This window comes from Copadichromis virginalis, linkage group LG17, assembly GCF_057382275.1.
Source record: "Copadichromis virginalis isolate Kocher_CV1m ecotype Utaka linkage group LG17, C_Virginalis_male_GT1.1, whole genome shotgun sequence".
In the NCBI taxonomy this organism is placed as follows: Eukaryota; Metazoa; Chordata; class Actinopteri; order Cichliformes; family Cichlidae; genus Copadichromis; species Copadichromis virginalis.
In genome coordinates, this window is record NC_140634.1 from 16,173,067 (window position 1) to 16,197,904 (window position 24,838).

The 24,838-nt window shown below is 39.4% G+C and overlaps 2 protein-coding genes and 2 non-coding genes across 5 annotated transcripts; 1 reads left to right on the top strand and 3 right to left on the bottom strand.

Annotated features, from left to right (window-relative positions):
- Positions 1-1,414: 1,414 nt before the first annotated feature.
- On the top strand, positions 1,415-17,272 carry sass6 (SAS-6 centriolar assembly protein). Of its 2 annotated transcripts, XM_085436290.1 has the most exons (16): positions 1,416-1,676; positions 2,884-2,944; positions 3,054-3,133; positions 3,238-3,342; positions 5,876-6,044; positions 6,398-6,475; positions 6,834-6,953; positions 8,752-8,943; positions 9,155-9,349; positions 10,188-10,277; positions 12,253-12,432; positions 12,811-12,892; positions 14,600-14,709; positions 15,827-15,924; positions 16,679-16,770; positions 17,023-17,272. In XM_085436290.1, the coding sequence occupies exons 1-16, from the start codon at positions 1,615-1,617 to the stop codon at positions 17,073-17,075; spliced, it is 1,767 nt and encodes a 588-aa protein (XP_085292416.1). In that variant the 5' UTR covers positions 1,416-1,614; the 3' UTR covers positions 17,076-17,272. The 2 variants fall into 2 exon arrangements, with proteins under 2 accessions (XP_085292415.1, XP_085292416.1); XM_085436289.1 differs by lacking the exon at positions 17,023-17,272 and having other exon boundaries at positions 1,415-1,676; positions 16,679-17,000.
- Positions 17,273-17,666: 394 nt separating this feature from the next.
- Positions 17,667-20,289, bottom strand: LOC146689170 (alpha-2-HS-glycoprotein-like). Its single transcript, XM_085436291.1, has 7 exons — positions 20,055-20,289; positions 19,590-19,700; positions 19,345-19,429; positions 18,600-18,769; positions 18,398-18,514; positions 18,024-18,101; positions 17,667-17,917 (listed from the first exon to the last, which is right to left on the bottom strand). Exons 1-7 carry the CDS (start codon positions 20,250-20,252, stop codon positions 17,774-17,776), a joined length of 903 nt encoding a protein of 300 aa, XP_085292417.1. The 5' UTR covers positions 20,253-20,289; the 3' UTR covers positions 17,667-17,773.
- Positions 20,290-22,724: 2,435 nt separating this feature from the next.
- trnat-agu (transfer RNA threonine (anticodon AGU)) lies at positions 22,725-22,798 on the bottom strand. Its single transcript has one exon. It is a non-coding gene; the product is annotated as a tRNA-Thr (tRNA).
- Positions 22,799-23,907: 1,109 nt separating this feature from the next.
- On the bottom strand, positions 23,908-23,981 carry trnat-agu (transfer RNA threonine (anticodon AGU)). Its single transcript has one exon. It is a non-coding gene; the product is annotated as a tRNA-Thr (tRNA).
- Positions 23,982-24,838: the final 857 nt, after the last annotated feature.

The following is a 24,838-nucleotide window of genomic DNA, read 5'->3' on the forward strand; positions in this document are numbered from 1 at the left end:
TGAAAGACGACCACCACTGAACAAGACACACAAGCTGAAACGTCAAGACTGGGCCAAGAAATATCTCAAGACTGATTTTTCTAAGGTTTTATGGACTGATGAAATGAGAGTGAGTCTTGATGGGCCAGATGGATGGGCCCGTGGCTGGATTGGTAAAGGGCAGAGAGCTCCAGTCCGACTCAGACGTCAGCAAGGTGGAGGTGGAGTACTGGTTTGGGCTGGTATCATCAAAGATGAGCTTGTGGGGCCTTTTCGGGTTGAGGATGGAGTCAAGCTCAACTCCCAGTCCTACTGCCAGTTTCTGGAAGACACCTTCTTCAAGCAGTGGTACAGGAAGAAGTCTGCATCCTTCAAGAAAAACATGATTTTCATGCAGGACAATGCTCCATCACACGCGTCCAAGTACTCCACAGCGTGGCTGGCAAGAAAGGGTATAAAAGAAGAAAAACTAATGACATGGCCACCTTGTTCACCTGATCTGAACCCCATTGAGAACCTGTGGTCCATCATCAAATGTGAGATTTACAAGGAGGGAAAACAGTACACCTCTCTGAACAGTGTCTGGGAGGCTGTGGTTGCTGCTGCACACAATGTTGATGGTGAACAGATCAAAACACTGACAGAATCCATGGATGGCAGGCTTTTGAGTGTCCTTGCAAAGAAAGGTGGCTATATTGGTCGCTGATTTGTTTTTGTTTTGTTTTTGAATGTCAGAAATGTATATTTGTGAATGTGGAGATGTTATATTGGTTTCACTGGTAAAATAATTGAAATGGGTATATATTTGTTTTTTGTTAAGTTGCCTAATAATTATGCACAGTAATAGACACCTGCACACACAGATATCCCCCTAAAATAGCTAAAACTAAAAACAAACTAAAAACTACTTCCAAAAACATTCAGCTTTGATATTAATGAGTTTTTTGGGTTCATTGAGAACATGGTTGTTGTTCAATAATAAAATTATTCCTCAAAAATAAAACTTGCCTAATAATTCTGCACTCCCTGTATATGCACAAAAGAGCGTTTTAAGCCTAATCTTAAAAGCAGATCGTGTCTGTCTCCTGAACGCAAACTGGGAGATGGTTCCATAGAAGAGGGCACTGAAAACTGAAGGCTCTCCCTCCCATTCTGCTTTTAAACACTCTTGGAATGACAAGTAAGTCTGAGAGCTGTATTGGAGTCCTTACCATACTATAAGGTCTTTAAGACAAAACGGGGCCTGATTATTCAAGATTCTTCAAGATTACTCAAGGTAGGACTTACCTACCTGAAAGCAATTTCTATCATTATAACTAAACTAAATTAAATGTATCACACTATCACCGTGTGGGTCGCTGTGTTCTGTTTCCACTGTGGCCAGCAGGTGGCGGTGTCGGTACCAGGCTTCATGTCTGCCGTCCACCATTAAAGCGTAGAACAAAAAAAGGACCATATGTTCCGTTTGTACGGTTGGCGCCTGAAAAGCGCCAAATTGAAAGATACCAAACACTACTGATCCAGCTGACTGATGAAAACCAGCATCACTCAGAAATACTCTGATATACGAACCTTTAACGTTGATCGATGTTCTGACTCGTCACAGCGGCACCGCAGGGAAAGACGGTTTTTGTCATGGAGGAGCTCTTCAACAAAGTGTTGCAGGTTAATGTCAGATGCAGGGACTGCGAGGAAAGGTAAGCCTGTGCACACGGACACGGACGCACTATTTAAACAGCTTGGTTTGAAGTTACACCTGACGAGAAGAATAATTACGGTTATTCTGTCGGCACACACGAAACCTCCCCATCCTGACTGCGGCAAACAGCTGTCGGTCCAATCCAACCGGGGAAAACAAACAAACGTGTTGCACAGACTAATGCAAAGCACGTTAATATTAATCAAATGAATGATAACGCAAAGCGTACTGCAAATCCAAGAGTTTCTCAAGGCAAAGAAATGGGATATTCTTGAATGGTAAAGTTAGTCGGCTGTTCTCAACCCAGCAGCATGTTTTTCAGTTACAGAAGACAACGCTGAGAGATTCAGAGACAAACAGCTGGAGGCCTGGCAGAGCATCTCAAGGCAACATGTAGTGGTGTCCGTGGGTTTGACTTTAGCTTGTCTAATTATGTTTGAGCCTCTGAAAACGGCAGTCTATGTATGCAAACTGCTGTGTGTCCTAAGCAGTTTCTGCAGGTAAACCCCTGAATTAAAACTAAATGTCTTCACTTTAGGTGCATCTGGATTGTTTGATTTAAAATCCACCCTGGTGGGTTACAGAGACAAAATCACAAAAATGTGTCTTTGTCAGAATACTTGTAATGTAAATATACACAATAATGGAAACAGAGTAGAACTTTTTTTTGTGCATTTTGGGTTTTGGTAACCATTCAAAATTCTTTTACTGTACAAGTGTGCAATTATGCTTCACATACACAAACAGTTGTGAGAGAACACATCTGTATATTGAACCAGATGGTGCTCTGACAGCAATGTTCACTGCAGCAGTACCAGCGAAGTTCTGATGGTAAATTAGACACAGGAAAAGATTACTGGCATAGATGAAAATGAAGGGCGGACACTTAGTGCTAACAGCACAGTGTTTTAATATTTTGGCATACTGAAAGGTAAAGGCAGGTGACATGCTAATGTTGTTAGCAGCCTTCATAAGTTACTTCACATAAGGGTAAGTGAGCCTTTGTGAATGCTGCATGGAAAGCATTGCAGAATCAGAAGCAAGTGTTAGTGTATTTTGCAAACATTTATGGGAAAATGAAACATTTTCATATTCCTGTCTTTATTCTGTTCGTGGATTTTTGAAATGAGGTGAACACTGAAATACAAGTTCACATAGGACTTATTGAGTCACCAAACATCATGTTTAATTGCTTCATTTTACAGAAAAGCAAATATTCGTGTCACAATTGAACTTCAGCTGACAACAAGTCCAGTGCACAAAAGAGTGAGTGGGACGTTTTATCGTTTTAAAATAAAGAGAGAACTATACTATATACTACACTACACTTACATTATATCATTTAACATTTCCTGTTCTTTACATATTACATTAGGATCTTCTAGTACGGATAACAGATGATATAGATCCATATTTTCTCTTCAACCTTGCAATATCAGAAGAGGATTTCCAAAGGTAAGTGTAAAAAGATTTGTATGAAGTAGTGTGTTGTGTTAGAGTTAAGGGACAAAGCATCTTCAATATTAACTAATGTCATTTGTGTTTGAATTGTTGTGTAGCTTGAAAGTCCAACAGGGTCTACTGATCGATTTTGCATCATTTCCTCAGAAGTTTATTGACCTGCTTAACCTGTGCATTTCCGAACAAACGTCAGACAGTCCAAGGTATGAAGAAAACCAACACATGACATCACACTGTTTGAATAAGCTAAGCAAATATATGCCATAAATATATTTTTGTTGTTGTTGTTGTTTTTTTGGGGGGGGGTTGTTTTGTTTTATTTTACTTATCTATATATAATTTTTTTTTCTGTAATAATATCTGAATGATCTACATGGGAGAGTATGTATAACTATATCTATGTGTTTCCCCAACACTGTTCATACACGATGTACATACACTACTATTATACACTCAATTTTAAAAAAAATTAATTTCCTCCTCTGTTTTATTTGAACTATCTCTTCCTATTGGTTAAAATGTTGTTGGAAAAGCAATAAATAAATATTTGAGAAAAAAATTAATGTATTTTATCAGCCAGTGTCATCCCTTCTCAAGTGACGCTGTGATAAAAGTAGACACGATTCTAAGATAAGATAAGATAGAACTTTATTAATCCCTCGGGTGGGTTCCTCTGGGAAATTCGGTTTCCAAAAAGCACAGCACCGACAGAAGTTACAGTTACAGAATGTTATATATATATACACACACACACACACACACACACACACACACACACACACACACACACACACACACACACACACACACACTTATATAAATACAGAGACAGATATAAATAAAATATATGAAGGGGATAAATAGGAATAAAAATACAAGTGAATTGCACATTTCAAGTATTGAGTCTATTGCACTGTTGACTATTTACAAAAGTATTGCACAAGGTATTGTACAGTGAGGTGAAGAGGCACTACAGCTTAGTTGTTCCCCCCTCCTTTGTCCTCCTGTTTCCCCTCCCTCTCCCCTCCAGAGAGGAGTTAAACAGTTTGATGGCGTGTGGGACAAAGGAGTTTTTAAGTCTGTTAGTTCTTGTCTTGGGGAGAAGCAACCTGTCACTGAACAGACTCTTCTGGTTGTTAATGGCCGTGTGCAGAGGATGCCTGGCATTGTCCATAATGTCCATCAGTTTCTTTAATGTCCTTTTCTCTGCCACTGTCACCAGAGTGTCCAGCTTCATGCCGACCACAGAGCTAGCCCTCCTGATCAGTTTCTCCAGCCTGGATGAGTCCCTCTTTGCTGTGCTGCTCCCCCAGCACACCACAGCATAGAAAAGTACTCCAGCAACCACCGACTGGTAAAACATCCTCAGGAGCTTCCTGCAGATGTTAAAAGACCTCAGCCTCCTGAGGAAGTACAGTCGGCTTTGGGCTTTTTTATACAGGTGCTCTGTGTTGCATGACCAGTCCAGTTTATTGTCCACCCACAGCCCGAGGTACTTGTACTTGTTGACCACCTCCACCTCCTCCCCCTCTATCTGAACCGGCAGTGGACCTGCTCTAGACCTCCCGAAGTCCACAACCAGTTCCTTAGTCTTTGAGGTGTTGAGTTGCAGGTGGTTTGTGTGACTCCATGCGACAAAGTTCCTCACCAGACTTCTGTACTCCTCTTCCTGATCATCCCAGATACACCCCATGATGGCTGTGTCGTCTGCAAACTTCTGAATGTGGCATAATTCAGAGTTGTAGCAGAAGTCAGAGGTGTACAGGGTGAAGAGAAGAGGGGACAGCACAGTTCCCTGTGGTGCTCCTGTGCTGCTGACCACAGTGTCAGACGTGATGTCCTTCAGCCTGACGTACTGTGGTCTGTCGGTGAGGTAGTCGGAGATCCAAGCCACCAGGCAGGGGTCCACCTCCATCCTGTTCAGTTTTTCTTGAAGCATACAGGGCCGGATGGTATTAAAGGCACTGGAAAAGTCAAGAAACAGGATCCTGACCGTGCCTTTTCCCCCATCCAGGTGTGAGTGGGCTCTGTGTAGGAGGTACAGGATGGCATCCTCCACTCCGACACCCGCCTTGTATGCAAACTGTAGTGGGTCCTGGGCATGTTGTACCTGTGGTCGGAGGAGGTTGAGGAAGAGCCGCTCTAGAGTCTTCATAAGATGTGACGTCAGTGCCACCGGTCGGAAGTCATTCAGCTCATTGGGCCGGTTCTTTTTGGGGACCGGGACGATGCAGGATGTCTTCCAGAGGGCGGGCACTCTCCCCAGTCGCAGACTGAGGTTGAAGACTCGTTGTAGCGGCTCCCCAAGTTCAGCAGCACACGCCTTTAGCATCCTAGGACACACCTTGTCTGGGCCTGCTGCCTTTCTGGAGCGAAGCTTCCTCAGTTGTCTCCTGACCTGGTCCACTGTGACACTGGGAGATGTTTGGGAGGAGGGGAGGGGGGGAGATGTCTTGCTGCTGAGAGAGGGATTGGAGGAGGGGGGTGTCATGGTGTCAGGAAGGGGGGGAAGCGAGGGAGGTAGTAGAGTGGGGAGAGGACTCTGTAGTAAAGGTGAGGGTGAGCCTTGGAATTTGAAATTGGTGAACGATAAAGTTGCTTGCTGCACGTCCCTATGCTCATCATTAAGTATCACTGGAATATTTAAAAACATTACAAATATGTCCTACTGACTTAGTAATTTGAAAGATATAAATTAAACCCTTTTGCACAGACTAACTGTTGTCCTTTCCACAGATTTCTTCTTCATTTGTCATGTCAGTCTCCAGTGCTAGAAGGTCCCGCCAACTTCAGTGTCATAGAGACAAACGCATTTAAGCACCTTAACCACTTGTCTTTACGACTTTCTCAAGCTTCTGACAAAGAGGTTAAAGATTACCTGGCAGTTTGTCTCTCCTCTCTGAAGGTTGGTTCCATTTAGCTTCTTCATACTTTATGCCACTCATCAAAAAAACAACCCTTTAAATAAATACCAAATTTTAATGTTAGTTCATGTAAGTAAAACGTTGTCATGTACATGTTAAGTGTAGTTGTTAATCCCAAAGATGGGAGCTTGTATTGTTTGGGTGGGCTTCATGTTTTCAAGCTTACTTGTATTTTAGCTTTAGTTTAGTTTGATCAGCTGAAGGCAACGTATATATATTATATAAAAACATTTGTTTGAATATAATTGTCTAGTCAAATAATTATTTTGTTTTTCAGAGCAAAACTGAGTTTTAACAGGTTTTGTCATGTTTGTGTCATTTTTTGTTGTTTCAGGCAGAGAAGCATGCCCTAGAAATGAAGCTTAAGACGACTGAAGATGATCTGACCAGGCAGCTGAATTATGCTCAACAGGTGTGCATTATTTTTATTTTTTAAGATATGATACAGCTTACTTACGTACTCAGTTTAGTAGTTCTTGCGTTACAGCAATTAATGTTAAGCGAAACTTTTGTGATTTTTCTTTAATAGAAATTTCAGTTTATTTATTAATAAACTGCCCATTTATTGATTTTTTTCATGTAATTTCTTTTTATTAAACAAAAGTTGAACAATTATTTTGTATGCGGTCAAATATAGCAAGGAAAACTGGAATCTGCAAAGTTGTAATTATCAGATCAACATTTAAAAAGAGTTCCACAAAGCGTTGTCCACGGTGTGTTCTATGTAACTATAACATGCAGCTGAACAAGTGATCATATGTGGATCATAGACGCTGTCTGAGAAGACCAAAGAGTTGGACAAACTGCGCTCAGAGTGGACGACTCAGACCAGCTCGCTGTCCAGCCTTCATTCTCAGGAGCTGCAGCTGGAGAGAGACAAGGCTCTGGAGGCAAGACTTCTCTTTTAATCAGCACAAATTCATCAGCTATGTTTTTAATATGGGTATTAATGTCAAAACAAGCTGTGCACAGCGCCGTGTCTAAGGAAGCTCGGCAGGATAGAAGTTATTTTACCTGACTTGGAGCAAAGAGCAGCTAAAAAAACATATTTGGAGAAAGAGCATCTCTCCACAGATTTGTGATCTGTTTAAAAAAAACATAGTCACACAAGTAAAATGTTATTTCCTAAAAAGTTACAAGGTTTTGTTTAGATTCCAGGTTTTCAATTTTGAGTTGTAGAGTACTATGGTGTGTACATTACTCAGTACTTTGTTGTACTTCTTTATGCCAACGTATCAAACGTAGAAAATGGAAAACAAATCTATTAAACTTTATTAGTTTAAATCATTATAATTCATGAAATTACTTAAAAATAATTGTTCAAAGCAAGTCTACGGAAGAGGATTAGGGCCACTGGAAAAAAAATCTGAGAAAAAAGTCAGAATTCTGACTTTAATCTCAGAATTCTGAGAAAAAAAAGTCAGAATTCTGACTTTTTCATCAATTTTTTTTTCAGAATTCTGAGATTAATCTCAGAATTCAGGAAAAGAAAAAAAAAAAAAAAAGAGAGACGTGCCCACTTTTTTTCCCCCAGTGGCCCTATTCCTCTTCCGTACAAGTCAGCTCATATTTTAGATGGCAAGTGCTTAAAAAGCATGCGATGTAAATATTTGTGTGGTTATTGTAGGGCTCGAGGTTGACCTAGTCAGGGTCAAATTACTGTGACATTAACATGGAACTTCAGATTAGCTCCCTTAGCTTATGCTACATTTTTGTTAGTTGTGTTTTGCATTTACTACCTTCTTGTATGTAAAGTGGGAGAAATGAACCTTTAAAAGTGATACAAACACGTACTATGTGATCCACGAGTTTAAACTAAGGTTTACAAGTGTGTGCAGTGATATGTTTGCATTGTTAATTTTGACAGCAAATTTTAAACTAGTTTTAATCGGTCTTTTGAATAAAGTGTCAATTAGTAGTAGTAGATTTAATCTGATGTTGATTCAGCGACTAAAATATAAAGTGTAGAAGTCGCTTTTTCATCGCTCTACACAGTTTTTTAAAAGCATCTTATATTCATTGACATCTTATGTTGTAAATTTGCCCTCTACAGTCTCTTATTCTTGTTCTTTATTTTATATACTTAGCTTTTTGTCTCAAGCTCTTTCTGCCTGCCACTTCCACGCTGCTGGAACACATGAATTTCCCCAATGAGGGACAATAAAGGATATTTCTGTTCTATTCTGCATGACAGTGTGAAATTTGTCTCAAAACCTCATGTGGGCATGCAGTGTGGTATCGGTGCGTTTCAGGCAATTCGTTCACATGCATTAAATTTTTTAATAGTGAGCGAGAGGGCTGTTACATGTATTTTCAGATTCGTAAGCACTGAAGGATTTATTCAGGTTTATGTGTGCACATTTATGTCGTTTTCCGTGTGATCAGATTTCTTTGTATCTGTTTGTGGATCGGAGCACACATTTGTGAGCCCTCAAAAGTAGAACACAAATCACTGCACACAGTTGTAAATCTTAGTCTATGCTTGTGGGTCGTACCATACAAATTACTAACACTATCCTCTGCATAGTTAACAACCCTGTCACACAATATTAACCACGTGTGGCTTTGTTCTTAGCTCAGTCTCGTGGAAGCAGTCATTTATTTGGAACCTTTGAAACTATAGGGATCAAAAGCAAAGCTAAAGATTGCCCTGCAGAAATGGTTGGAGATTGTTTGTCTGTCTTCCAGTTACAGAGCAGGTTTCAGCAGCAGACAGAGCAGCTTCGTCAGGAGCTGGAGACTGCTCATAAAAAGAGCAGCCATCAGCTTAATAGTCGACTGACAGAGTTGGAGGCCTCGTGCAGAGAACTGACTGAGAAGAAATACAAGAACGAGTCTGCCATCCGAGACCTGAAGATTAAACTAGTTGGTGCAGACGAGGTAAGTGAATGTTTAGGATGAGGAATTATTGCGTCCAGGTGACTTGCTCTTAATGTTTGAAACTTTATTATAATTTGTGTATTGGCAGCAGATATAAATTTCATCCGTCCATCTTCTGTAGATCATCCTATCATGGGGGCAGCGGAAGCCGTGCTGAAAGCTCCCCACAGCAAGAGAATGCTGTTGATTATTTTCTTTCTCTTTCATATAGGAATGCCAGCATTTAAAGCAGCAGGTCCTGTCTCTCAGGAGGGAAAACAGCACCCTGGACGCAGAGGTCCATGAAAAGGACCGTTTGGTGAGCCAGATGCAGATGAGAGTGGCTGTTCTGGAACAGGAGGTCAAAGATAAGGATCAGCTGATGAACCGCACCAAAGAAGTATTGGAAGCCACTCAGCAGCAGAAGGTAAGGAAGCCCTCGGGGACAGGGGGGCATTAAGGATTCAGAATGAGAGAAATGATATGACGTTATGAATAGGAAGTCACCAGGAGTCACCGTGTACAGACGAATGGTTAGACTCAGGATGTCAGTGTTGTGCAATTCAATTTCAATTCAGTTTAATTCATGAATCCTTCTGTCTTGATGCGCGCTCAACCATCCAGGTGTGTAAATCCCAAAAGGTTGATTCTGTTCGTCTGGACGTTGTGTTTTCAGTGGGAGAAATGTTTCATCGCTCATCCACTACCAACTCTGCTGCTAACTAACTGTTATGCAGAAAATAAACATCTGTGTCAGACTGGTCCAACTTTTATGTTGGAAGTCATAACTGGTGACAAGACTTGGTATACGGTCTCAAAGCCCCGAGAATGCCTCGGGGTTGTTTTGTTTTTTTACTATGAGAGTATAAGTGAGGTATTTGGTTGTGATGTCCGGAGGCATCTGAGGAAGAACATGTGACGCAGAGAACCTGAAATGAAGTGAACATGCAACAACTGCAACATACTAACAAACACAGCATGTTTGAAAGGTAGATGTGTTTTTGGAATCGCCTACAAAAACTTTGTTCATCAAAATAAAATTCAAGTTGACAAGCTGCTGTTTTTAGACTTACACACATGGCATTGCACGAGGGGTTGCCAGGGGTTTATCTAAAAATGAAGAGGTGCAGCAGAAGACTACCCTGATGGAGGCCAAATTTAAATCAGGATTGTTCATCAAGCCTTCAAGGTTTTTGTTTTTTGTTTGTTTGTTTAATAAAATTTTGCCCTTCTGATATTTTTAACCAGCTTGCTTTTTGTTATAGGAATCAGTGGAAGAAAATGCAGAAAGTAAGGAACTTCAGATTCGAAAACTTGAAGCTACGGTGAAATCACTTTCTGAGGAGCTGATAAAGGTTTGTCAGTTTGTGTGTTTGTGTTCAAAACTCACAGTTTTTATCCTTCAAGCTCGAGTCCTTGGGCCTTGGAGCACAGAATCTTTGCTATATCTTCTAGACAGAGATCTTTGATGTTGTTTAGGGATCTGCTGGAACCACTGGCACAGTTTGGGGTCACTGCCTCAAGTGCCTCCTCGGTTAGCACGGGGACCACTGCTGCCTTGACCTTCCACATATTGGGGTCTTGGCAGTGCATAGGTTCGTCAGTCTAGTCTTACATTCTCGAGTGACTTCTCTGTCTACCAGTCGCTGGTGTTTTTGCTCCTTGGTATTTGGTACTGGGACCGATCCATTCTTGGGGATCCTTGGGATCAAGATATTCCAGTCTTCGGGTAGCCATTCTGGGCGTCTCAGTCATTAGCCATTGTTTTGTATTTTATATTTCAAGCACTCAAGACTTTTATATAAAAGGTTTTGGAGAAGATTTCAGACATGCATCTGAATGGAGGTTTTAAGGTTGTTGTTTTTTTTTATTTCACATATGTAAATCTAAATAATGAAATATATTTTAAACAGAAAACGAAGTAGAAAAAAATCTAATTGCTACTAATATCTCTGATATATACGTGCTCAAAAAGGAGTAGGATGAAGTTTACACTTTCTTTTTAGTCCTTCCCCGCTCACATTCACTCCTGTGGGGAATTTAAAATCACAGATTGACCTGTGCATGTCTTTGGACTGTGGGAGGAAGCCGGAGTACCCGGAGAAAACCCATGCAGACATGAGGCAAACATGCAAACTCCACACAGTAAGGCAGTGGCCAGATGGTGGATTTAAACCCAGGAATGTGAGGCAGCAGTGCTAACCACTGCGCCACCGTGCTAGCCCTGCATCAGATTGGCACCTGTCCAGGGTGTACCCTACCTTTTACCCTATGGTAGCTGGGATAGAGAATGGATGATGGATAATTTTATATAATAATGCTGTTTAATAAATGATAACTCAGTCTTCCTTGATATAACATATAATCAGAAAATATAAATAACTATTTATGAGTCACAGTACAAAGTCAGAGAACCTCCCTTTGACTTTGACCTTTGGCTGTAATTGAGAGTATTTCTGTATTTTCCATGTAATTTTATGTGCCATATTAAATGTAATTAAAAATTAATTTTACATTTTTTGACAGATGAATGCAGTTAATCTTTAAAACACTGGTTTTCATTTTAGAAAGCACAATCAGCAGTTCAACTTAAAAGACCTGTTTTTTCTTTTTAAAATCTTTATTGTTGCTCATTAACAAGAAAAAAGTATTTTTTATCCAGTTAATCGATAGAATACTCGATTACTAAAATAAATGGTAGTTCCAGCCCTTGGCAGTGCTTTCGCAGCCTGTAGGGAGCAATGAATAGCCCATCTACCTGCAGTGAGCCAGTTGGAGGCGATGGTTGTAGCTGTGGGCGACTCTTGTTTGTGCTGTTGATGGTCTTCCAGCCAGCTGCATAGAAGAGCAAAGTTATAACAGATGAACAGATGCGCTGAAAAGAATGAAGACGTGTCCCCTGTAGCTGTTACGTGTGCTTTTCATTATCTCTTTTCTGGTCTTTGATGTTTTTCATGCTTCTTCCGTTCCCTGTAAGCTCCAGAACAAGAGACGTGCACCACTCCCTTTTCTGGTTCACTTCTCACCCAACAGCATTCAGCCTACTTAGTTTGGGGGGGACTACACAGGACCATGTTTTCAAAGCTTGAGAACTTTTCTCCCCATGCAAATGGGCACAACCACTGTAGTATAAAATGAGCAATATGCAGGAATGCCCTACACAGTGAACCACATCCTGTTTTATAGGGTGTTGCTTATACTGATATTGGTTGCTTTGGAAAGAAAGTGAACGGACTGCATCTCTGTTATAGGGAAAAAATAGAAGTTGTGAGTTTTGAAAATGATCAACTCCTCTTTTTGATCTATCCTTTTTTTCTTTTATACATACAGGCTAACGGTATCATTAAGAAGCTGCAAGGAGAAGTTCGAACCTTAGTAGGAAAAATAAAAGTCAAAAACACTGTGACAGTGTCGCAGGAAAAGATTCTCCAGGAAACTTCAGAGAAACTTCAGAGTGTTGAAAAGGATCTACAAAGCGCTCAGCAGCAGCTCAACACTAAGGAAGAACAGGTATGTCACAGACTGAAGCCTTTTCTTTTGGTAAAGCAGTAAAGGAGATCTCATCAGTCAAACCAGTAAATCAGTACAAGTACTTTAAAAAAATACAAAAAGAAAAAGTACAGTACTGTGTGAACTGTGTCCTTTTAAATGCAAGTGAGCATAAAATAAAATAACAACCTGAACTATCGATACTAGGCGAGATGGATCCGTCCTTTCATGTCATTCTGTCTCTGCCATCCAAATGTCAGAGCAGAAATTGAGACTTATTAGACCAGGCGTTGTTATTCCAATATTCTGCTGTCCAGATTTGGTGAGCCTGTGTGAAATGTAGCCTCAGGTTCCTGACAAGAATAACAACCAGTGCAAAATATTCTTTTTATTTTTCAGATTTTAAAATTAAATGAGCAGTTGGAGGCCACGGTACAGAAGCTAAATGAAACCAAAGAAGTGCTGAAAACTAATGAGAATGGTAAGGAAGCTAGTCCTGTTCAATGGACCCTCTGAAAACTGACTTTCATGTCTTCAAAATCGTTAAGGTTTACAAATCCAGCAAAGCTTCTCAATCCATCAGTGTTTATGGAGTCCACTTCCATATGGCGACGTACACTACAACTACATTTTATTTATATAGCGCTCGTTAACAACAACAGTTGTGATTTGGCAATATTAGAAACACCAACAATCACACAACCATTAGCAAGAAATTGATGACAGTGGGAAGGACCAGGCTCAGCCATCTGCAGAGAGATGGGGGGGGGGGAACTATAGATGAGTGAAGAAGAAACACTATGTCTTTGCTTAGCCAGATTAATTAAATAGCATCTTATTTCTTAGTGTAAACTTTGTGAGCTTTATCCAAAGCACAATCTGTTGATTCACCCGCTAATTGTATTCACAGTGATTTGCCTGCCTAGCCTAGCTTAGCTTGTAGCCAACTCGCTAGCAGCATGGCCTCTATACCTGTCCCTCCTGCAGTTTCCTGCTCAGTGTGTCAGATATTTAGTTACTCCTCTGCCTCCTTTTGTAATAACAATACTTGTAGTAAATGTAGCCTTTTTGCAGCTTAGGCTCACGTCACTTCAGACCCTTGAAAAGACATAGTTGTCTTCCAGGGGCCAGAGCAGGTGACATTCAGGGAAATTTTTAAACTGCTGGTTAAAGTTAAATGTACATTTTGTAAAATTATAATTCACGTCAACAGTAATGACACCTGGTTGCATCAATCGAAGGTAACTAAATGAATATTGAATTGGGGACTAACTTTACCAAAACAATCTTGGGCTTAGTCATTTTCTCTGGTACCCTCCTTAATCGGACCAGGAGTGACATTTTTAGGCACTTATTTCCCTTTGATTGCTGGCTGTCTGAGTAGTAAAAAATCAGTGGGCTCTAAAGATGATTGGGAAACTTTCAAGTCACCTTTATTTAAATAGCACATTTAAAAGACATCAAGTGTCGGCCAAAGGGCTGAACAGAGGGATGATATGATAAAAAAGAATTAAAAATGTACACAAGCACACATACGTGAACATAAAATACATGTATACGTATACTCATGCAAACATCATCCAATGAGAAGACCAGAATAGCTAAAACAGAATAAAAGTGGTGTCAGAGAGATCTGAAAGCCTTGGAAAATAGTATTCAGATTCTATTTGATGACTTCCAAGGACAAAGAGGATTCAGGGGAAATCTGGTCTTTTTAGACAGCATCCACCCCATTGTGGATGGAGGAGCTCTCATTTCTAGAAATCTGGACAAATTTATTAAAACCCCCAGAACATGATGGGTTGGGACAAAGCAACAGAGATTCATTTGTCTTACACGCCTCTCTGCAGCTTCTCTCCAAAACCCATCCCCTTAGATGCTGCGTCTGCCTCCTTCTGAGTCCCTGTTTATACATGAATCAACAAATTGATTTACATTTTGTCATTATGGAATATTGTCTGTAGAATTTTGAGGTGAAAAATGAATTAATTCCATTATTGAACAAGTCATAACATAAAAAACATTCTTTCCAGATGCACTGTGAGTATCTGCTCCTTGCCTTGGCTGCCTTGATAAATGTGTGAATGACAAATAATTTGTATTGTGAATAGCAATCTCATTCACATTATGAAAGTTGCTATTTAAGTGTAGCACATTTACTAGTGTGTTTATTTTCATTTTACCACAGTTATAAATTGGCTTAACAAGCAGCTAAATGAAAAGCAGCTGTCCAGAAAAGCACGGGGTCTGGAATCACTGGAGAATCCTGCAGTCTCAACCACAACAGCAGGACTTGGGGTAGGTGACAACATACTGATGGTGTTTATTCTTCATCCTTCCTCTTAGATATTACTACAAGCTTCATTCCTATTGTGCCATTCAGCTCAATATAAATATGTTTTGTGTCATTGAGTGAGAGATTATGGCAGTAAGAGACGGCAAAGCAAGAAAATTTCAATTTGGTCAGTTTCTTTCTTGAAGCAATGCTTGTTGGCAATAAATGTTATATTGTTGGAAAGCCTGTGTAATTGCTGTTACACTAAATGGTGTGTGAGAAAAATGCATTTGCAGGTTGAACAGCAGCACTGGGCATGTGGGTTGCGCCACATTTATTAGATTGGGTGATTGAAGTCTGAGACATATCGGCATTTAGCAATTTATTCATTCAACAAAAAGGGGCCTCAGTAGCATGTGGAAGGACCGTACACAGCCACAACAGCCTGGCACCACCTGCACCACCTCCTTATGCCGGTCACCTGCTCAGTCACACACCTATATGGGATGGCATCCCATTCTTTTTTGTACGTTACTTAATTACGCACAGAAGACAGTAATTTATTAACTATTCATTATATTAGATTCGAACTTCTCCATTAAATGACCTGAAACGAATTGTCATTTAACAATATACACATCAACATGAGCCTATGAACCTAATAATCCACCCTGGAAGTAATAAATGCAGAAAAGATTTGGTGGGTTTTTCGTGGGTTTGACCAACAAATGCATTATTCACAAGAAGCATTGTTACAATAAAGAAATAATCAATTCAAAACAATCACGTCTAGTTTAACATAAGCTTAGAGAACGACGGGATGCCTGAGAAAGAGAAGTAGCGTACTGGGACAAATGTTTAAGAAAGCAGGTGAAGAGCTGTAGTAACTACAGAGAGAGAAAGCTGCGCCAAGGGAAAGAGTTGTTGAAGCTAAGTTAATAAGAGGGGCGATGATCAGTGAGCAGCAGTATGTCATCACTGACGTGACGTTTGCTTTCAGAGTGCTGATGGAGAAGTAGGGAGAAGGTCTGAAGGGGCTTCACTGTGTCTTTGTGCAACAGTCTTATGTTTGCACATTATAGCAGATCAACAGCACTAACACCACCTGAAGATATCTCTGTATTTTTTCTGGCACTTCAGTTTTATCCTCAGACAGCCAAACCTGTTGTATCTCCCATGGCGGCTGCTGGGATCAATCTTACTGATGAGCATCTCGGGAAGTCATCAAACAGACAGATGTGAGTTTGTTGACTTAGTATGACTGAGTATACATTACACTCAAAGACAAATGAGCCAAAGTAAAACTGTGCAATTTATAAAATGTATTATCTTTGAGTAATGGAAGTATTTAGACACATTTATTGATATATGTTATTTTTTTATTGGTATTCATTTATTGTAATTAATCTCATATCAAATGTGAATATAAAGAAAAAAATGTTAGTATAACTGAATTTAGTGCACTTCTCAGACATGGGTTGGGTCTAGCTCAGGAGGCAGAGCAGGTCATGTACTAATTGGAAGCACTACACCGGTGAAAATCCAGGAAGTGGACATTGAGATAGTGGACTCTTACCTGGGTGTTCACCTGAATAATAAGCACTGTTTTATGCAGGTATAGGCACAAAATCTCACTAACTTTCCTGTAAAAGTTTGCTACAGATACTATCTGGTCCATTTCTGTCTGATATTGTACTTTTGTGTACAAATGAAATACACTTCCCTATCATTATAGCTGTCTCTCTTGCTTTAGCAGGGAAGGAAGAAGTTTAAGGTCTCTATCCAGGCTGATAAATGTGTTTCTTTATAGCAGTATGCAATTTACAGCAGTTATATATTTAAAATGATTTTGATTCCACGACAATACCAGTGGTAGAACAACAAACTCTTTTTGTTTGTTTGCTTTAAATGTTCATTGTGAATATGTCTCTTTGGTCAGGAATGCAAAGTGATTTTGTGTTCCTCAGGCTTGTGTTTTCTCTTTGTCCTTAGTGGAGACTCTGCTGGTCTGGATTCGAAGTACTTTGAGAAGAGAGATGATTGCATCTCGATCTATGGTCTTTCATCTAATCCACGTCAAAGAGGTAAAAGTGCTCATCTTTTAAAGATCAGCATCTACCACATATTAATTTCAGTGCGTCAAGTTTTTCATTTCATGGCTTAGTAGTGTAACTCTTTTTTTTGGGATGCAGCAGTAAATCTGTGGGGCAACAACGCTAATTTAGGTGCCTTTAAAAAAAAAATACGAAGAAAAAATTGTTTTTTTGATTGAGATGCTGAATGCGTGTGATAATAAGTAACAGTAATTTGATTCTGTTTGCTTGCTTTGTGTTCAGAGTTTCCTCAGAGTACAAAGCCATCTATAGCTTCAGCTTACTTCTCTGCATAAAACAGAAGTTTCAGGATCTGCAGAAAGATTACAATGGAAATGGACTTAAAACCATCAAGTCACGTCTTCGGCTCTTGTACAAAACTGCTACTGTTGCATTAAATAAATTTGTTTTAATGAGTGATTCTTATGGTTAATTCTAGTGATCACTGAGAATGTATTATTGTATGTGAAATAAAATTGTTCTGTTTTTCTTATGTTTTTGCCCCAAACTGTGCTTTACTGTATACAGTGTACTCTTGAATAAACAACTTTTCCAGTCTCACTTCATTTCTGGATATCTTAAAATTGATCCAATATCGCATTTAGTATAATGTCCAAAATAAAAATATGTGCTTTCTGCTGGGTTTTTTTGTGTTTAGTAATATTCTATCCTCAAATCAGTTTACCTTCAATTTACAAAATGTGAACCATACACCAACCATTGTACATATAGATTCGCATTTGATACCTTTGCCCATAGCTGAGTGCATCATTGCTGCTGCCAGCATCATAATGGAATTAAATAGATGCCAAATCAAACCAAACTTCAGAACTGCTGTTCTGAGTCTGCTGATTCTCAGAAATAACAATCATTGTGCTTACTCCAGCTTCAAGTAGTCAACACCTCGATGGTTTATTTTGTATGCACTATATTTTGGCACATTGCATGCAGAACAACCATGTTCTTTATTTGGCAATGTTCAGCTAATTCTGGATTAGTTGTGTGGGCGGTGAGGAAGAGGCCAGGGGCAAATAGGGTGGAGAGCTGGGTCAGGAGGGGGGCCACAACCATGGTCGTGAGCATGTGGAGGGGGGCCACAGACAGGCTCCTTCTCACCAGGCCCAAGGGCAGTGGTGTTCTGTTGAGAACAAAGACAACAAATGCAAGAGTTGTTTTTTTGTTGTCGTTTCTTAATAAGTTGCCATAAAAAAGGAAATTTATTGCAAAGCTGCTGTTGGTCTCACCTCTGCAGGATAGAAATCACACTCAGTGGACAGGAGTCCATTTTGACTGGAGTAAGATGAACGGCAGAAAGCATGACGCTTTAAAAAAGGAAGGATATATACAATGAGAGAACTAACAGGAATAAGCCATAAAAAAGGTATTTGTCATTTAGGGATTAGAAATGCTGGTTATCTGTATTGTTTGTATTTGATTTAATACTTCTTACAACTGTGCAGTAAATCGCTTGTTACTCTTTAACATTGTGATATAATTTTAATGGGATGTGGTACTCATGATCTCACTGAATACACACAGCTAAACACTTGACTAATTTTAGTACACAGCATATCAAAATGTGGCTCAGGATTTTCTGAAGTGTATGAGTTGTACTTACAGCTCTGTTAGGACAAAGTGGAATGCATGTCTCAATTGTGATTCTAGAGCCCATTGGGCAATGAGTCTCCACAAGTGCAAACTCAGGATAGTAGTTCATTCCTAATCCCATTATGTACTACAAGAAAAGAAAGTGTAAAGTTAAACAATGACTGATCTTATGAGTTCACAAAGAGGGGGAGGAAGAAAAGGATCCTCTGTACCCCAGTTGATATCCGCCCCACTTCCTTCAAGATGTAGTAATGCTGGTTACTGGTGTTCTTGTTGAATTCTGCTGTCGCTTCACGAACAGACTTGAGACCTTCAGAGTTGTTGAGAGGCAGCAGCACAGGACAGTCAGGGCAGATGCGTACCATCTCCAAGTTAGTTTTTTCTGCAAACACACAAAGAATTGTACTGAGTGTACGTTCAGAGGATTCCAAAAGTCACTCGCTGAGGCTCTTTAGCGTTTTCTGTCAAATATTCTCCCTCGCAGTCTTTCACAAGATAATGAACTTCTCCCCATGTTTACTTCCTAAAGACTCCTCTTCACTAGGATGCTTGTTTGAAATTATTTTTCAATCGTGAGTTTCTTCATTGTATTTTTTTAGCGTTACACACAAAGTATTTTGTCACCCTTGTCCCAACTTTTTTGAGACATGTTAAATGATTTAAATTCTAAATAAGCATTTTTTTTAAACTAAACTTAATGCCACAGTTTTAATATTTGCTATTAGTGTACTGCTTTTACAAATGCTGTTTTTTATCTGCAGTCAAACTTAAATGACAAATTATGAAAAATGAGGAAGTTTGGCCAAAGTCTGTCTTTGGCCACATCGAGTGTGTTTTTGAACAGGCAGACCAACAGCCTTGGAGTAACAAGTAATCAAAAATGATCGTATTTGATCATATCTGCAGTAGCATCTTCTCAGTGAAATGGTGAACAGCTATGATGCAGAGAGAGCCCACCTTGTCGTGTGTCACATTCATATTTGGTTATGTCGGCATCACCATCTTTTATAGTCATCAACACAGTGCAGTTGGCCTTCACTGCCTTCAGAGAAACACAGAGAATGCAGTTTTATTTCATAACATCACTGAAGTAACTTTGCATAATTTGGCCAGATTAGCACGTCCACCTTCTGACCAGAGGTGAATGTTGCATGAAGTCAGTGCAGGCAGGTGGATTAAGCAAACAGCTGCTTTGCATTTACCCGCTCTCCCATGCCACGTATTTCACAGTCCTCAAAGGGTTTCGGGTTGATAGTGTGGCATTTTGTTTCCCGAAGATCCAGCTGCAACTTTACGTTACATCCACCATCAACCTGGAAAGAGCAGAGAGTAAGACTGTCATTCATATTTACTGATGCAGTTTCCTACGTCACCACAGGAACACCATGACAGACTTTAAGGATTTTTTGTCATGAAAAGCTAATGTTTGTAAAACTACAATAAACATTAATAATTTTTTTTTTTTAAAAAGAAAAACATTTCAAAAGAATTGTGGACTTGGATTTGTCACTCACTATGCTTTTATAGAACTGCTACTGTTTTTTCTACTCTCTTCTATTGTTTAAGTTTTGTCCCGCTTGTTGTTTATTATCTCTTTGCTCCTCTTGCCAAAGTGGAAATACTCAAATGTGAACTGCAAATGCGCACATTTACTGCTACTATCATACCTGTTCCACACTGTTCCCTTGAACTTCATGCAGTCTGAACTTGTAGCCATGGTCGTTATGCTCATTGATGTGATGCACTGCCTTATCTGCTGCCGCCGGACCGTTACCTTCACTGCATGTTAGTGGCTCCAAACCTGGGGCAGCGCTGCAAAGCAGGACTGCTGCCGAAAGAAGTGTCAGGACTCGTAACGTCCTCATGGTACCGCAGAGAAGACTGGAGCAGGCCACTATTACGGGGCTGTTATATAGAGTGGATTGGTTAACATATGTCAGTGGGTTAGGAAATAAATGATAAATAAATAGAAGCGACCACAAGACAAACATGAACTTTAATCAGAGGAGCTCAGCATATTTTGAAATGTTTACCGAACCAGTCAGTTTCATCACACTTCGTACACAGTCGATATTTAAACTGAAGGATGTTATTGTAGGATTTTTAGCAGCTGCAGATCTTACATTTTGTTTTTTGCTCATCATTACAATCAAAATGTTTGAAAAGAGTTCAGATTTGGCCCAACTTTGTTCATTTGATTTGTGTTTGGAATAAACCAGGGTAGCTGTTTAAACATTACTTCTATCCTAAGTTTGGCACAAGGACATGGATCTTTATCCTTTTAAGGGGTTTCCACACCCTTAAAAGTACTTAATAAAACTTTTTTGTTTCTTTTCTTTTTGTTATTTATTTTGGTTGTAAGAGGTTAAGCATATTTTTATCATTTCATTCAAATGCCAGAACACCGAGAGAGTTTTTTGTTATTTTACACCCAATGACCCAAGAGAACTCTTTAGATCAAAATAGCTTCAGACAAACTTTTACCCAGCAATGCTACAGCATTTTTTCAAGTATAGGTGGATTACATCAAGCTGGAGGTGGTAAAAAAACATCCATGGCCAGATTTATTGCTTAATTTACTAAGAATAATAAAAAACAACAACAACAAAAAAACAAAAAAACTATTGTAATGAAGATTCAAGAAAGTGAAAAGTATAGAAGCACTTTGCATTCTCATCAGAAAAGCACCATTTAAGTGCCAGTCAGCATACTAATTACTGCAAACGTATTTGTGTGACTTTCACATTTAGAATGCAGAATTTGGTTATTTCAAAAAACCATACAAAGAAATTTGCTAAAGTTTGCGAAATGCAATTTACTGCTATTTACATCAACAGGCAAAGTGTTGATGTGTTGATTTACCACAGGACTAAAAGATTAACACTTTTCCACTTAACATGGCTGATAATTCTTATCAGCACAAGCATAATCATCAAAAGCGTACCAAATCTTTGAGTCGGGCCAGTTATTTAGTATTAATGGAATTTTGAAACCCATTGTGACCCATTGTGAACAAAGAAACTCAGGGACACAAGAGACAATATCAAAGACAGTAGCAACCTGTTAATCACATACAGGCTACAATGTTGCACAATCCGTTTTGAATCTAAAGGGACTATAACTTATCTTTTTTTTAAAAAAATTCTGAGTTTTAGAGTTTACAATGTTAGTTACAGGTATTGATTAACACAATTTGCAAAAAAAATAAACAAAAGAGAAACACTGAACAATCGGGAGTGACCAGTTGCCAGATTATTGATTTTAAAATTTGAGAATTAAATTCGGCTTATGTATATTAGTGTATTGGACCCATTTATCCAAGCATGACAAAAACCAACTTACTCTGTTAGTCACATAGGCTGTTAACTCCTCCATCCTATAAACTCAAGTGTTATTTCCCACCACAATTATAAAGTTGGTACATCTTGTAATAGCCATTTCTTTGTTATACATTTTTTACTTGCAACTAGCAAGGCACTTAGTAAACATTTTTCTTTTTTAGACCATTCCTGTGGCGTACATCCAAAAAAAATAGTTTTCATTCCACCCCTCCCTGAGCCTGGTTCTTCCGGAGGTTTCTTCCTGTTAAAAGGGAGTTTTTCCTTCCCACTTTGAGTGATAGAGTAGAAAAGCCCTATATAAGAGCCAGTCCATTAATTTAACTTTGAAACATTCAGTGTCTGACACTGTCACAGTAATCGTAAGGGTCCTGCAGATGTCACTTGGTAATCTCACTACATTTTAACTGCACAAGACTCTGGATATTGTAGCTCCTGTGAAAAAGAAAGCCTGAAATCAGAAGTATTTGACTCCCTGGTATAACTCTCAAATGGGCACCTAAAAGCAGATAACTGGAGCGAATGGATTCTCACTAATTTAGAAGATCTTTATTTAGACTGGATAAAAAGTTTGTTGCTCTATAAAAAAAAGCCTCCATAAAGCTAGAACATCTTACTATTCATCATTGATTGAAGAAGATAAGAACAACCCCAGGTTTCTCTTCAGCACTGTAACCAAGCTGATAAAAAGTCAGAGCACTGTTGAGCTAACTATTCCTTTAATGCTGACTAGAAATTAATTCATGAACTTTTAACCGTTTTAACCATTAGAGAAACAATTATTCATAACTTTCATTAAGTACAGCTACTGATATTTGTTTAGACAGTCTGTGAAGGTTCTCAGTCATGTAGGTCATTGTAGTCTATGGAGCTTGGAAAGGAAAGCATCTGGAGAGCACCATGAGCTGGATAACTGAGGACATACACAGACTTTTCTAACTGGATGATTACAAACGCATCAACAGAAGAAGAAGAAGGTGGTTTTAAATGGTAACAGGGAGGTACTGCTGGGATTTGAACCCAGGATCTCCTGTTTACTAGACAGGCGCTTTGACCAGCTAAGCCACAGCACCTCTGGATGTGTTTCTTTCCAAGCTCCTTAGATTTATTTGGACTATTTTTCCTCTAGCTGAACTAATTGAACTTTCTGAGTTAACTTCCTTCACCCATTGTGAAGGAAGAATCTCAGGGACACAAGAGACAATATCAAAGACAGTAGCAACCTGTTAATCACATACAGGCTACAATGTTGCACAATCCTTTTTGAATCTAAAGGGGACTATAACCATCATAACTATATGGTGCTGTCTGACTGGAAATGACTGACAACATAAAATAATCAGGAAAGTGTTTGCTGAGGTCAGAGATTATATGAGTCAGAAACTGGATTATATAGTGGTTGAACCACTAACTTGCCAAGTAGTAGATGCCCTGCTCTTTCTCCTGAGCTACAACCACACACAATACTGTTAAAATATAATTTATGGTATACATTTGCATGTTTATTTTGTTTATAAAATTTCTTAGGCCACTCTAGAGGTAGAGCAGGTCACCTACTAATCTTCTGTGGAACCAGCTTCCAGTTTGGATTCAGGAGACAGACACTATCTCTATGTTTAAGATTAGGCTTAAAACTTTCCTTTTTGCTAAAACATATAGATAGGGCTGGATCAGGTGACCATGAATCCTCCCTTAGTTATGCTGCAATAGGTGTAGGCTGCTGGGGGATTCCCATGATGCATTGAGTATTTCTTCTTCAGTCACCTTTCTCACTCACTATGTGTTAATAGACCTCTCTGCATTGAATCATATCTGTTATTAACCTCTGTCTCTCTTCCACAGCATGTCTTCTATCCTGTCTTCCTTCTCTCACCCCAACCAGTCGCAGCAGATGGCCCCGCTCCTCCCTGAGCCTGGTTCTGCCAGAGGTTTCTTCCTGTTAAAAGGGAGTTTTTCCTTCCCACTGTTGCCAAAGTGCTTGCTCATAGAGGAGCAGTTACTTAGAAAGAGCATAGAAAACAGTTCTTGGGTGAATGAGGCGAGTTGTGTAAAGCACTTTGAGTGATAGAGTAGAAAAGCCCTATATAAGAGCCAGTCCATTAATTTAACTTTGAAACAGACTTCCCAGAATTTCCTAACTGGATAATTACAAACGCATCAACAGAAGAAGAAGATAACAGCGAGGTACTGCTGGGATTTGAACCCAGGATCTCCTGTTTACTAGACAGGCGCTTTGACCAGCTAAGCCACAGCACCTCTGGATGTGTTTCTTTCCAAGCTCCTTAGATTCATTTGGACTATTTTTCCCCTAACTAAACTGAGTTAACTTCAGTAACTACTTCCTCCAAACCATCAACTTGTCTTAAAGACCCCAATCTTACAAGGCTTTTCAAGGAAGTTTAATGTTTTAATTTTAAAAATGATTAGCCTCTGTCAGTTATTAAGCTGTATGTACCACAGGCCTTCAAGCTGGCAGTAGTTAAACCATTACTTTAAAAGCCATCACTGGACCCAGCGGTCTTAGTTAATTATAGGCCAACCTCCAACCTTCCTTTATAAGGTTGTAGCTGTAAAATGCTTCTGTAAATGATCATCTGCAGAGGAATGGCTTATTTGAGGAGTTTCAGTCAGGTTTCAGAGCTCATCACAGAAACAGCTTTACAAATGATCTTCTTATGGCCTCTGACAGTGGACTCATGTCTGTGCCTGTCCTGCTGGACCTCAGACCTCATACTGTTGACCATAATATTTAATTATAGCTATTAGAGCATGCTGTAGGTGTTAAAGGTCTATCCAATAGATACCTATTTGTTCATGTAAGTGGACAAATCTAATTCTTTATGCACTAAGGTTACAAATATGTAAAAGTGCTTTCTGCTGTTTGTGCAGCATTAGAAATATCCTGTTTCAGAGTGCAGCTGAAAAACTAGTTCATGGATTTATTACTTTCAGACTACTGTAATTTGTTATTATCAGGATGTCCTACTGAACTCCCTGAAATGCCTTCAGTTGATCCAAAATGCTGCAGCAGTAGTACTGACAGGGACTAAAAAAGAGAGAGCATATTTCTCCTATACTGGCTTCCCTTCATCGACTCCATGTTAAATCCAGAA